General features: G+C 37.6%; 3 protein-coding genes across 4 annotated transcripts; all 3 read right to left on the reverse strand.

Annotated features, from left to right (window-relative positions):
- Window positions 1–735: 735 nt before the first annotated feature.
- Window positions 736–2,928, reverse strand: hoxa9b (homeobox A9b). The gene is made up of 2 exons (XM_067393073.1): window positions 2,292–2,928; window positions 736–1,525 (listed from the first exon to the last, which is right to left on the reverse strand). The coding sequence occupies exons 1-2, from the start codon at window positions 2,821–2,823 to the stop codon at window positions 1,287–1,289; spliced, it is 771 nt and encodes a 256-aa protein (XP_067249174.1). The 5' UTR covers window positions 2,824–2,928; the 3' UTR covers window positions 736–1,286.
- A 2,111-nt stretch (window positions 2,929–5,039) lies between these two features.
- hoxa10b (homeobox A10b) lies at window positions 5,040–8,324 on the reverse strand. 2 transcript variants are annotated; one of them, XM_067393087.1, is made up of 2 exons: window positions 7,330–8,324; window positions 5,040–6,119 (listed from the first exon to the last, which is right to left on the reverse strand). In XM_067393087.1, the coding sequence occupies exons 1-2, from the start codon at window positions 8,099–8,101 to the stop codon at window positions 5,845–5,847; spliced, it is 1,047 nt and encodes a 348-aa protein (XP_067249188.1). In that variant the 5' UTR covers window positions 8,102–8,324; the 3' UTR covers window positions 5,040–5,844. The 2 variants fall into 2 exon arrangements, with proteins under 2 accessions (XP_067249188.1, XP_067249183.1); XM_067393082.1 differs by having other exon boundaries at window positions 5,040–6,122.
- A 3,290-nt stretch (window positions 8,325–11,614) lies between these two features.
- On the reverse strand, window positions 11,615–13,782 carry hoxa11b (homeobox A11b). Its single transcript, XM_067393102.1, has 2 exons — window positions 12,919–13,782; window positions 11,615–12,116 (listed from the first exon to the last, which is right to left on the reverse strand). The coding sequence occupies exons 1-2, from the start codon at window positions 13,535–13,537 to the stop codon at window positions 11,884–11,886; spliced, it is 852 nt and encodes a 283-aa protein (XP_067249203.1). The 5' UTR covers window positions 13,538–13,782; the 3' UTR covers window positions 11,615–11,883.
- Window positions 13,783–14,162: the final 380 nt, after the last annotated feature.

Below are 14,162 nucleotides of genomic sequence, written 5' to 3' on the forward strand. Positions count from 1 at the left end.
TAATAATAATACAATTAAAAATAATCGAACATTTAAAAAAAATAAATAAATAAAATTAAATTTTAATAAAATATATTCCGGGATACTGTAATTGTATTGATGTAGGCGTCACGCCTACAAAAAGTCGTTCTAGTTCCGCCCTCAATCGCTTTGCACCCCATAAACAGTTAAGACTGTGATTGTGGTTTATTGCCGCACGGCCACTAATATTGCTTGCAGGGGCAAGGCACAAATAGAATGAGCAGGCCTGTCTACAAGCATCAAACTAAGCTTTATTTATTCGGATAAACGGCATCCGGGCCGTTAACAGGACACTAAACAGTGGGTTGCAAGATAACGGTAGAATGAGCGCGCGCATGAGAAGTGTAAAACTGTTTGGAGGGCGGTAAAATATTTCTGGAGTAAAAATAGCATGGAATTGCAGTCATTGCAATCAACCTCGTTCAGTGACGATTTATTAATGTTGAGTCTTTCATGATTCTGAAACTTTATGTGCTGTTATAGCATAGAAACACTTGACTACAATTATGAGTAACAACTTCTTGCAATACCGATGCAGATTTGCATTTCTTTAGCAATGATTGTAACCCATGAAACCAAAGAAAATGTATTGTTTTCGGATATATTTGCCCAGACCTTTGGTACAGAGAGTCTTAACGAAATATACTATTTATCAGAAATTTATTTGTTATGTACACATTTCATTTGAAAAGAACTAACACTGTTGATTTGAGGTATTGGCGTATGCAATTTTCACATATAACATTACAAGCACGTAAATGTTACAAAATTCACTGAAATGTTTCAATGACGAACAACACAGCATAAATTAATTCATCTTAATACATAGGTAGTTCAAATACATCTAGGTAGTCACAATAAACATTGATACATTACGCTACAAGTTATTTTTGAATTTAAAAAAAAAACATGCATATCATCAGCATTTCATATCGCAGAATCTATTTCCCTGAAATCATGAACTGGTACCTTAAAAAAAAACAAAATTTAACATATTTAAAATTTACACAATGCGAAATGCTAGACCAACAACAAACAGACCAAATAAGAAAACTATCACCAACAAGCTGTATACAAAGACACAATCATATATACACAAGCTCAGATCAAAGGTTTGTGCAATGTACATCTAACATTACAAAATGTTGGCTATATAATAATCTACTGTGGTTGTGCATGAGGGAAAAGACAGGCTAATTCACAAACACCTTCGCACGAAGCAAAGAACTCATCTGCAGTGCGCATTTACAGCTTTCCATATTTTTTTAAATGTCTTTTGGACGATCTTTATTGCATTTCTTCATCTTCATCCTACGGTTTTGGAACCAAATTTTGACTTGTCTCTCGGTGAGATTTAGGAGTCTTGCCACTTCATATCTACGGTCACGTGAGAGGTACATATTAAACAGAAATTCTTTCTCCAGCTCGAGAGTTTGATGCTTAGTGTATGGACAGCGCTTTTTCCTAGTGGACTTCGCATGCAGCCAGTTGGACGCAGGGTTATCTGCAAAAAGGGTCGGAGAGAGAGAGCTAGTCATGTTGCCACTTGAAAATACTGCGGCCATTTTATGGTCAGCGCGCGAGAAGAAAGAACAGTCAAAAATAAAGGCTATACTTGACTAGAATTTTGAATATGCAGAAACTGGAAAGCAAAATCACGGATTACACGTTTCCGGCCTGCGGGTATATTTTATATGATCGAAAATTTTATGTGCAAGCTATAATTTTCCTCTTACTGACAGTTTTGGCATCCTTGAATGAAGAATAAACAAGGGCCTTACTGTCTATTAGAAAAACAGTGCTTCAGAATCCAGATTGCATGGCTAATGACAACAATTGTGCATTTCTATCCAGTCTTTTACTATGCCATTTAATCGAATGTAATGTGTCTAAAACCACACTCTAAATTTAGGGCAGCACTTCAAAGAAGTCTTGAAAATATGACATGCAGTGGTCTAGTCTATTACATCCTAATGCAAATATGTGGTATTTTTAATTACTTTCCATTAAAATACGCATATATGCTGTGAAATGCAGATTATTGCCACCTACAGAACAAAAGAAGAAAGAAAGGCCTAGAAGACCTTTAGCCTTGTAAACTACTGGAAAACGCCTTATAATATAGGAATATGTAACTACAATCTACAATAAATGGTGACGTCTCTCATTAGATATAGGCTGTATATAATCGACGCCTATATTAAATTCATCTTTTAAAGTAACTGAAGCCTGTTCTACATATCAAAGTACATTCTTATAGTTGCACTTACTTGTGTCTACATCTAGCTTCGTCTCTGCTGGAGTTTTCTCATCCTGTGATCCGTTGGAAACCGCATCGTCAGGTAGCTTCCTCTCTGCTTGGGTCGTATTGTTGTCAGTCTCGGCCACAAGCAGTGTATGTGTGGTGCACTCACCACCACTTCCAACCAGTGGTTCAAGTTTTATATCATGGTGCGTTTCTGTGGATAATCCCGTGAAAGGCAGGGCAGGAAGCGGTTCTAGCGCCCAGGAACGCACGGATGCTCCATCGGTTTCTCCTGTTGAACATGGGTGATGGATGTACGGGTGGTAGGCGATAGAGGTGCCTGGGGGCTGCACGGGCACGGGACTCCACGACGCACCAAAAATTGATGATTTGGCCTGGAAAGTGTACGGCTCCTGTTCGCCATATTCAAGTAGCGTCAGTTCTCGAGTCTGCTGCTGGACCAAGGGTCCAGATGAGAACCTCGGTGCCAAATGATCGTCATTCTCGTGTGGAATGTGTGAGTCAGCGTAGTAACTCAGTGTGCCCAATGTCGACATAACAAAAACAAGCAAAGAGAGACCAGCCGGACGGATACACCCACAATGAAACTGCCACAAAAGCAGAATCCGTTGAAATCAAGTAACTAACTACTTGACTTCGCTGTGAACTACAGACCTCTGATAAGTTGAATCACTGCAGAGATTGGATTGGATGTGCTAGACACGTGACTGTGGGAGAGAACGTGGGAGATAAAGGGGAAAGCCTAACCAGTGCACACGGTTAAATGGCCTCCATTTTACAAGTCATATTTTTAATGGTATAGCCATATGCTTTTATGAAGGTGGATTTGATTTTATTCATGTTGTTAAACTTCAGCATCTAATAACCAAGCGTAACAAAAATGGTTATTTTAGAAGCGTCATTGTAGAATTTCGTATCCAAATTTTAATGGAGTGGGCCTACTGTTTGCAATAATAAAATAAACCCCTAAACACGTAAATAGGCTACTTTATTATGTCTGTCATTGTATATCTAATCACTGACGTCCAGTTTAGACAGAACATGTTTATTTTTCACATATTTTGCAGGCAAATCTATGATGGATACACGTATTCTGCAAGGCCTAGTCGAGCACAAGAAGACATAAAATAGTTCAGACATAAAAATGATCTTTACGTGAGCCATATGTATACTTTATATGGCAATAAGTGCCACTGGATGGTTGAGATATGACCTGTTAAGTGACCAGTCATTCAGTAACGCGCTCAAACCTTCAGTCTGCTCATCAGCAAGGCATACTGTGATGTGCAGACAAGTTAAACTAAATCTGAACGTGAACTAAGCGGCTGATAATGAATCAAAGCTAACTGAAAGAAATACAAACAAATTTAATCGGACTCTATGTGCTACTTCTACGAATTAGACCCTTTTTATGTATAAAATTAAGCTTTACGCATTAAAACAAAATCTTACAACAGCTGTGAAATTATTAAATGTAGAGATTCAAATGTTTTTTGGTCAACACTGCAAAAAAGAAAAAAACAATTAATTTTATCATCTATCACATTATAGCACAATCACAAAATTATTGTGATAGGCTAGCTACTGTTGTATTTGTGATTAAGCTAATAAATATAGCAGAAAAAATGCTTTTACAATATCCCACACATCCTATTCAGTGAAATAGTAACTTGTATTGTAGAATTGTAAATATATTCGTATATTTGCAGAGGTTAAATTTAAACATAAACGTAGCATCTAGCGTTGGACGGCATATTAGCTATAAGCACTCAGAATATAAACAATAGCTATGGTGTTTGAAAATCAGAAATGTCGTAATTCTAACGTAAAGAATGAGTATACACAGTGTTGTTCTAAGAGGAAATGGTGTGATTTAATGCTGATAACAGCGAAATCTTTGTAGCCTTATCCATGAAAACATTGACAATAGAGGACAACCATTGGCGACCAGAGGCAAATTCTCTCCCTCTGGTCAACTATTGCTGTGATCTTGTCCTCGGAAGAGTGGATCTCTGGGGCACTTCAACAGACTTTGTTTATAACAGGGGCTATTACTCTGTTTTTCTTCGGGTTGTAACTTGGCTGTCTGGCCTGAATATGGCCAATAAAGCCTTTGTGTTTTTTTCCTCCGGCCCAGCAGACGCATCCGGCGATGTGGGCGTGCTCTCAGTCTCGGATGCGCACGCGGCTTTGGCCAAAGTGCATTGATCGTAACCGAGGCCTTGCTATCTACACCTGCAGTCCACCATTTACTTTTATACAGCTTTAAAGATTTCAGTTCAATAGTGCACCTCATGCATTCAAATAATGTCGTTAATATATAAAACGTTGTTGAGAATTGCTGGTCTTTTTTTAGCTAGTAGGCTATACTTTTCTTAACTCTTCTCAGACTTCGCGCAACATATTTGTCTTGTTGTTGTGCTGAATCTCACTGCGAGGCAATTAAGACAGTTTCGAGTTGTGGGGATGTAAAATAGAGCCCAACAACATGAAACTACCTAAATCACTTTGCAGTTATCTTTGTTTCTTGCTTGAGAAGATAAGAAGGCAACGCAATATTTTTATCTATTTATTTTATCGACATTGTGTGTTGCACAAGCAAACAAGTACAATAAAATAAGTTTTTGTTTTGCTCACAATGCTGTGATCTTAACAATGTTATCAAACAATTTTTTTTTTTTACTTTCATGGAATATTCCATTGAATTTAAATTGGATTAAATCAGAAAAATGATCTGAATGTTGACAGGAATTGTTATATGAATAGGAATGATTGGAATAATAATTTGTGTGTGACTCTTCACGGGACCAGTACTGTGTAGACAGAATGATAGGGTATAAATCATTTAATTTTACAGTCAGTAAAATTACAGTCATTACTACTCCATTACAAATCTAAGAAAGCTCGGAAAATCAGGAGTGTTTCAAACTACAAGAATTGTTTAAAAGTCATGCCTTTATTTATTTTCTGTCACGTATGAATAATTAATTTACATCTGAGTCCGGTTTGTGTTTTCAGAAAGATTGTACCTTTCAATATTGTTGAAATATATGAAGTCCCGTCATGTTTATAACTATACAAGTTTCTACATCATAAACCGGACTTATGCCTAGAACAGCAAATAGGCTACATGACAAGGTCGTACTTAAGAAACGTATTGTTATTATTTAAAAATGGTTTCATAATAGTTATTATTATTATTGTTACAACATGCAAATATCGCAGTTATATACAATAAATGTACAATATAGTCTGAATGCTATGTACAATGAACACCTTCAGCATTCGATATTTTCCTCTCTTGCTTTTACAGTGAAGTACTCTTGACAGTTTATAAATAACCATGACATGTTATGACGACTGGGATGTCAAATAAAATTATACATAAACAGATAAAAACGTCAACAGTATACGACACACAATAAGTTATCAATAGTATCTTGCACAAGTCAAATATGCACACACACACACACCTACGGAGACGGTTTGTTGTAAGTAGGCTACCACTGCAGCTGATGGAGGAGGAGGGCGCCAGAGATCTATAAAGCGAGGAGGCTTCATGTAAAACTGAAGTTGGTCGACAACTCTCGGATTCTGTTTTCTCGACTCATTTTCTTCAGCTTCATCCGTCGGTTCTGAAACCAGATTTTGACTTGTCTGTCCGTGAGGTGAACACTGCGGCTGATCTCGAGGCGACGCTCTCGTGTCAAGTACATGTTGAAGAGGAACTCTTTCTCCAGCTCTAGTGTCTGATGTTTGGTATAGGGGCAACGCTTCTTACGGCCACTCTTCGCAGTCAGCCAGTTAGCTGTATTGTCACTTTTGGAATCTCCTGCTGAAAATGTGAGGGAAATATTAGTTCAGTATTAGCCCCCATTTCACAACACTTTATAGTAATAGGCTACAATGACCATATTATACCTACTAATTAATGAGTAAAGTAACAATAATAACAACGTGTAGCATCTATAAAATAATTACTCATCAAATACAAGCTGTTCAGCATTATTAGTAGGCTACTTCCGTAAACACGTTATCCTAACATTAACGTTTTCGTGTAAATTATGACCCTTGTGATAATATTGTGTGTAATTGGCGTACGATTTATTAATGCTATTATTTTTATATATGTTTATTGTTTTGCCTATCTGAAAGTTAAATTAGTTTTTAATCAATATTTCGTTTTTGTTTGTTAGATCAATTGCCTTATAAAGGCACTGACGACGCTTTATCTGTCGTTTCTTGTGGAAAGATTAGCTATAAAAAGAATATTTTTTGTTCACGGGCAGTGTAACTAAACAAACTCGCTATATGCATCTAGAACATATTTTTTTATAACTCACACTGGGTTATTACAGATCTCAAGTTGTCATAAACAGCATAATGAAAAACAGACTTACTAAATACAAATATAGATTTACTGAAAATGGGGATAGTCCATGGGTCATGAGCAATAGGCCCTGTTTGCTTTAGAGCATTTTATTTGATCATTTAAAAATTTTGAGATACTTTTTAAGCACAGTTTTGCGTTTGACACAAATGGATATTTTGTTAAGTGATGTTTGCAGAAAAAGTGTGTGTGAACATATTGACCAAACGAGGGTTATTATTGTGCGCTTTTGTTGCAATATGTTTTAAACGGTCTGCATGCTATTATTAAAAGCGTGAGCTTTAAAAACTAGGAGAAAATCATTTTCATTTGGCTCGAAGGAATGATGTGTTATGTGTAAAGGATTACAGACAGGCACAAGGACTTAAGCTGAATTGGTTTGGGCGTGCTGCACCTCCTCAGACATTTATTTATAAATTAGAAGAATCTCCCACATGATTATGATTGCTAAACCTGCCCTATCTAAAGCCTTGTGGTGTGTTTAAAATAAAGTCAGAAATATTTCTGTAATTCTATATGCAATATACTTCAAATAGCAACAACAACAACAAAAAATCCATATGGGCTATCGCGCGCAAAGGCGTTAATGTTTCTAGGCGCCCAAAGGACGTCAAAATCCTTTGGTCTTTAAGACTGCGGTAACAAAACTAACCTTTAGTAACCGTGACCGCCTTCTCCGGGCTGTCCGGTGGTTCGGGAGATGAAGCGGTGCCAGTGGACCCCCTTAGCTCCTTGTTTCTTCCCGGGGCACATGGTGCGCATGTGGGGGGTTCGTCGCTCTCTTCCCTGCTTGCTTCTGCTGCTGCTATGGCTGAAAGAGAGCTGTCAAATCGGCTCGAGCGTTGAGCAGCAAGATGAGTCGATATAGACTGGTTGTCTGGAAAACCTTTAGATGTGGTGCACGTCTGAGATAGACGGAAGTAACCGGGCACCGGAACACAGCCGTTATTGTTGCTAGATGGACATGAGTTTGGTGTCAGCCGCGAGTACGATATATCCTCTGTAATGGTGTCTTTTGGACACTTCTCAGACTCGTATAAGCAGTAAGAGTTTTCCTCTTTTATGGTGGGCGAGAACGACCGTGGGGTAATTTGGTTGTTAGGCTGTTCAATGCGACAGGACCTCGACGTCTCCAGCCATGTTTCCATGCCTTGATATGGCCCACACGTAGGTCCTACTACATTTTGCGAATTGCTCTCGTTCCGTTTGAGTCCAGAAAAATAGCCACAGTTAGACAGTCCGTAAGAATACTCGGAGGTCGGCGGCAAGTAGACTCCGCTGTTTTGGTAGTAGTGTCCACTTCCCTCGGCCCTTCCGTGGATCAAGGAGTCTACCAGAAACGAATTTCCAGATGGACTATCGGAGCATGACATCTTTGTGGTATAATTTGACGGTGGAAGAAGATTGCCCTTTCTGGATGACATTTCTTGTGCAAAACATGCTGAATATAATTACTGATAACTATACAACTCAGTGTGAGCTAACAGCCAATTAAATCGCAACGAGCACCGATGACTCCTCCCTCTGTGCGCACGTAACCCTTGTATCCCATATCTTTTTCAAGCTACTAGATTTTTTTTAAGTCAAATCTACATAAACCTGATCAGTCGTTTTTGAAAGTATAAACGAATAAAAACAGAATTTAACTTGAACAGCATTATGTTTACGACCACTGACTTCGTTAACACTGACATTGCCGCTGAGCCTTGTGAGCCACGTATAAACCAAAAAGCAACAAGGTATCGAAAAGGAGATCAAGTGCTAAAATAGTAAACCTTTATGATACACTGTAATTGCCCCAACAGCCCTTTAAACACATAAACAGTGAATTACAGACTGCTCTTCTGGTTTTCATGCATGCGGTGGGTCAAAACAATTTATTTACACTCAAGTTCAAAACGAGATGCTTTTTCGGTCTGCTTTTCAGAAACACTTAATGTGGTGGATATGGATTTCCATGCTCTAGAATACTGTAAACATTTAGCATGTGATAATCTCAAAACTACATATAGGCCTGTTTAAGCTTTATAATTACAATACTGAGTTACGGGTCAATGGTAAAAAAAAAAATTGTAATAATAATAATAATCATAGTAATATAATTTAAAAGCTACTAGCCTATAACATAGGCTATAAATATAGAGAAAAATCTAACCACAATCCCATGGCATTTAAAGTATTTACCGAAAGCAACCTTAACGCAATTGTTGTAGCCTAGTAGGCTATGTGATTAAATTCACCTTTGTCTACTTTTGACTTTCAGGGGATATTTTCAGCCTGTGTGAAGTCCGCCGTTGTATGTAATTTGATTTGCATTTAATTACATGAAATAGGCTATAATTCCATTCTCTCTCATGCAGATTTACGTTACTTTTCTTTTTCTTTCGGTCTATGTGACTGAAAAATTTGATGATGTAAATTATAATTTATTGCTTTATCTCTGAAATTTCTTTCCAACGGATTTTACGCTGTCAAAAATACTCTAATATTTCCACAGAGATACAGAAATAGGCATATTTTTGCATCCATAACATTAGTCGTCCTATAGCTAAAATTAACACATTTCTGATAACAAAACTTTTAAAAGTAGATGACCATTAACATGCGATTTTAAATAGCGATTAAATAGAACTGCTAATTAGAGTTCTCGGGTCGAAAAAAAAACATTGAAAAAAAAAATGGTACACCCATATAAAGAAGCAAACTAATTAAACTAATTTTCTTGATAGTTAAGTTGTCCCTGCTCCAATAATCATGTTTTGATTCCCATTTTGGAATCTAAACGAGTGATAATTATTAACTATTATTTTAAAGTGAATCTTCTTTTTTTTTTTTTTTTTTTTTTTTGGGCTTCGTTGAGAGATTTATTTATTTTTTATTTATATTATTAATAATTGGAACAGGCTACATTTGTTTAGATTACATTTATTAGCTACATTATATGTATTCAGGCTATAGGCCTTGTGCATCAGGAAATCAACGGGCATTGTTTTAAAAGTCAATGGAATTTTATATTAATTAGCCAATAAATACTAGAGAATTTTATTTTTTAATTTAACACATCACATTGCAGAAGACGTCTTTTATATGAATTAGGAAATATTTTGTAATAAAAAAATAAATAAAAAGTCCATCAAGTTTAGGCCATCAAGAATCAAAACAAGTCTCACAATTAGCCTACTTTTACAAAAAAAAAAAAATTAAGCTGTGATAATTTTCATTAGCAAACAAACACTCTTGGACTAATACAACTGTTACCAGCGGTACTACTTTTTAAATGAAGGGTTTTTAATCATTAAACTTCACATGTAGGCTACGTTTTGAACATTTAGCCTATGTCATTGTTGTCAAAAAAAAATAATAATAGATAAATAAATGCAATGCTGACAAAAAAAATATCTAAATTGTAGCTATATTTACCTGAAACAGTGCCTTGCATAGTCACGAAGACGTTGTCCTTTGCCCGTACACAAAGTAAACATGTTTCAGCAGGGATTTTAGATACCCGGCAATGACATTGATCTAAAGTGCGCCACCCAGTGGACATGAAATGTATCGTCGGAGCAGCGAAATAGTGAGCAGTCCAGTCGTGATGCCATGATGGGACACTGAGACAAATGATGGCGGAAAAGTCCGTGAACACAAGCTTTCAATGGTTCCAGCCGTTGTTTTCTAGCCCTTAGTCACAGTTAATAACCTTGGTTCTCAGACGGTTTATGGCACCTCACTCCAATTCTACAAATGCTCCAGACTAAGACTGGTTTTATGACCGAGTTGCTGCAGCAACGGGGGGATGTGCCGTAATTAGGGCGAAATTCCATCGAGCCTCAAAGGATGCGCAAACCGTCAGGGTCATCACGTAAAACAGTCGTTATTATCTTATGGTCGCCCAGACTCGCCCTTATTTATTAGACTTCTGAGTGGCATAAGCCATATCAGATTTGTGACCCTCACGCACTGGATCATCGATATATTGATACAGGGAAACTGTAAAATTATATGAAGTAACAAGATACTTTTTTACATGTTCAAGCCAAAAAGAACTTTCCTTAGAGTTTAATTCTCAAGAAGGTTTGTCTAGATGTTAGTTGCTACATGCCACTTTCAAAACAGCAATATAAAATGGTGACTTATCTGGAGGTCGACATAGAACAATTTGTTGAAAGGCCGTTTGATTCATGGAAACATACACAGCCATGTTTTGGGCAGTTCCGTAATGGATACTAGGCATTAATAACGGCAAACACTTGATCCTTGAATCAAAGAAAACGCGTGGAGGCAATATAACGCAAGATCCATCAAACATTTGATCCTACTCCAGGAAAAAGAGAGAAAACACAAGATATTTCAAGAGACTGATTTATATAACACTGAAGAGATGTCATAAACATGAGAGATTATCATGAGCTCCTGCAACATTGATAGCTATATATATATATATATATATTTTTTCCACACTTTTTAAAGAAAAGGTGGAAAAAACACAGAAATCGAAAAGAAAATACAATTAAGGTTCGGGAGTTTAGGGGACTCAAGCAGTGTCCATGCTGGTTCAGTTATTGCTTTTACCTTAATGTCCAATGTCCGTTAAAAATAAATAAGAATTTTGCTCCTTTTTTTTGGACATTTTTGAACACAGGCGTTGTTAAGTGACCCGAATTTACTGGAGAATGCGCAGTAAAGACGCATAATATCAAATATACACTTTAAGTCCACACAATTCAAGTATAAGTGAATATAGATGCATTTAGATCCAAATAAGCTTATGAAATATGCGTCATTCAATGAGAAAAAAAAAAAAGTCTAATAATATAAAACACAAGTAAAGAACAGTTTTAACAGATTGAAAACACTTTCGCCCTCCCCAGCATTTTTTTTCCCATCTAAATAGATTTCAAGCATATACTGCTATGCAAAAACTACAGATCTTGGTCAGATGATCATAATAATAATAATAATAATAACAAAATCCCTGTAAACTGAATAGTCACTTAACTGAATAAAATGGAAAATAATAATAATAATAGTTTTAATTTCAGACGGTAAAGATTACAGAGAATATAAATTTATGCTTAAATCGATGAAAAAGTCTGTCAGAGGAATGAACGTCGCATCTCCTCTCGCAGCAGTCTCTGGGAGCCGGAATGTTCATCCACGAACTTGAAATTAACCATCTCGCCTAAATGATTTCTCAGCAGTAGACGATCTAAAGCAAAGGGTTCGTGGTGTAATACTGCAAACGGTCTCTGTTTAGTTTTTTTTCTTTCATTCTTCTGTTTTGAAACCATATTTTGACCTGACGGTCGGTGAGGTTGAGCATTCTGGAAAGCTGTAGCCTTTTTTCTTTGTTGATGTAAACACTGAAGAAAAATTCTCTCTCCAGCTCTCTGATCTGATATTTTGTGTAAGGACACCTCTTTTTCCGTGTCTTCTGTCCATCTGAAATGTAAAGAAGAAAGGCTGTCAATGTATTTGACCTTTAACTTTAAATGATTGCATAAAAATAATATACAATTTAATTAAATGCTTACAGAAGAGACAACTGAATATGGCTACATCCAAGTGCCGTTTTCCAAAATTACGCACAAAACTGTTGAGGTTATCTAAATATGACTGTAATAATTACAGGATAAATAAGTAATAACACATTATACATTTAGCCCTTAAATTCCTATTTTAATAAAGTATCGAGTTCTACAACAACACACTCGTGCAGGCTCGTTTGATTATGATTAGCTTAAAATGAAGGCTTAACATATAATCTTTTATTTCTTTTCATTCACCACAAAAGTAAAAAAAAAAATAATAATAATAATAATAATAATAAACCACATAAGAAAACTTATAAGATTTATCATTTAATATTTAACAGGCACTCCAGTCAGAACAAAAGCTACCAAACAAAAATGGTCTTTAAAGTCCCTGATGTAAAACGTGCAGTCAGGGGCGATAAATAAGCACTGGATATCTATGATCTCTTAAATAACGTTGCATTAACAAATAGCCCAACTGTAATGAAGTCTGGAAAGCATACTTTTGAAGACTCGAAGGGAAATGGCCTATCATTCACGGCCAATTTCAATTTCGAGCACGTGATCTCGCGTTTATAACAAAGTTTTGTTAGGGTAAATATACAGGGCCCTCTGTAAACCTTATATGCTTATAAAACAGCATATAAAACCTTTAACAACAGCACGTTACATCAGAAACTTTCTCACACAACTGCTTTAATACGTACTGCTGCTGCCGCTGAATTTCTCTTCGTTGTTACCGGAAGATGGCTCCGGGCTGCTCGTTTCTTCACACCGCTCTGTCTCATCCGTTCCCCGACAACTGTCGCTGCCTGATTCCGCGGGCGGAGGAGGCGCCTTGCTGGTTGCTCTGTCCACCGGGTGCTCGCTCGGCTGATTTTCCACGTTGCCGTACGCTGTCTCGAAAAACTGGTCAAATGCTTGGGGAAGCACTCCGTTCCTCCCTACGCTGCCATACACGTTGGACGCATGGCTCGTGTTGGAGTGGTAAAGAACCGAGTTATTTTTCGATAACATGTCCCCCAAAGCTCCAGGATTGGACAGGCAGTCCCTGTGCACCATGTCTTCGGTCGCGTAGCAGTGTGGCAGATTGCCCCTGGAGTGCCACTTACTGGACGTGTCAATGGCATAGTCCCTGAAAGATACCTCTCTAACGCTCTGAACTTGTGGCAAACTGGACGTGGAGTATGAGTATGTCATGGGGCAAGAAGACGGGGTCTGGGGCAGAAAAGGAGGAAGGCTGGAAAATTCCGTTCCAGACACGTAATAAGTACAGCCGGGCAAATACATGTTAGACCCAACGGGTACCCGCTCATCAAAATCCATCATGACACTTGGCTGGGCACGCCACAACCATAGTACTGCCTCGCATCGTAGTACAGAACTGCTTCAGCTTCAGTGGCTTTGAAGCAGATCCGCCGAGCAGAAATTTTGAGACGTGAGCTGACGTGGAGATCCATCTCCATCCATTCCAGAGAGCGCCAGTCATGTGACCAAGGGCAGAAATTGACATGTACCTCTTAGAATATTGTATGCCAACATGTGCAAATGTTCAAGTCGAGGAGTGAGCGATACTTTCATTGATGAACGTGTGCATGCAGTGGACCACAGTTGGTTATGTTGACACTTTGGATTGCTGGAGAAACCCATCCGCTTGCTTAACAGCCAACGCGCATTACTAACATCACCATGGCTTCTCATGTTTATGGATTTATTCTATTAAGTCTCAGACATCTCATGTCGCTGTAACTCTAGCTCTTAACCATTTCTCGGTGTATAAGCTACACTCTTAAAAATAAAGGTGCCAGGAAGGAACAAAAAGCGATGTATACAATTTGAATTCGCAAGTGAAGTTCTCGCTAATTGATTGCTTGGAAACCGAACATAATGGCATGGCTGTGTGAGGGAAATAAAACAGAATTACGTTTCGTGTTTCATATATTTGCCTTTCTTT

The sequence above is a fragment of the Chanodichthys erythropterus genome, chromosome 2 (assembly GCF_024489055.1).
Source record: "Chanodichthys erythropterus isolate Z2021 chromosome 2, ASM2448905v1, whole genome shotgun sequence".
In the NCBI taxonomy this organism is placed as follows: Eukaryota; Metazoa; Chordata; class Actinopteri; order Cypriniformes; family Xenocyprididae; genus Chanodichthys; species Chanodichthys erythropterus.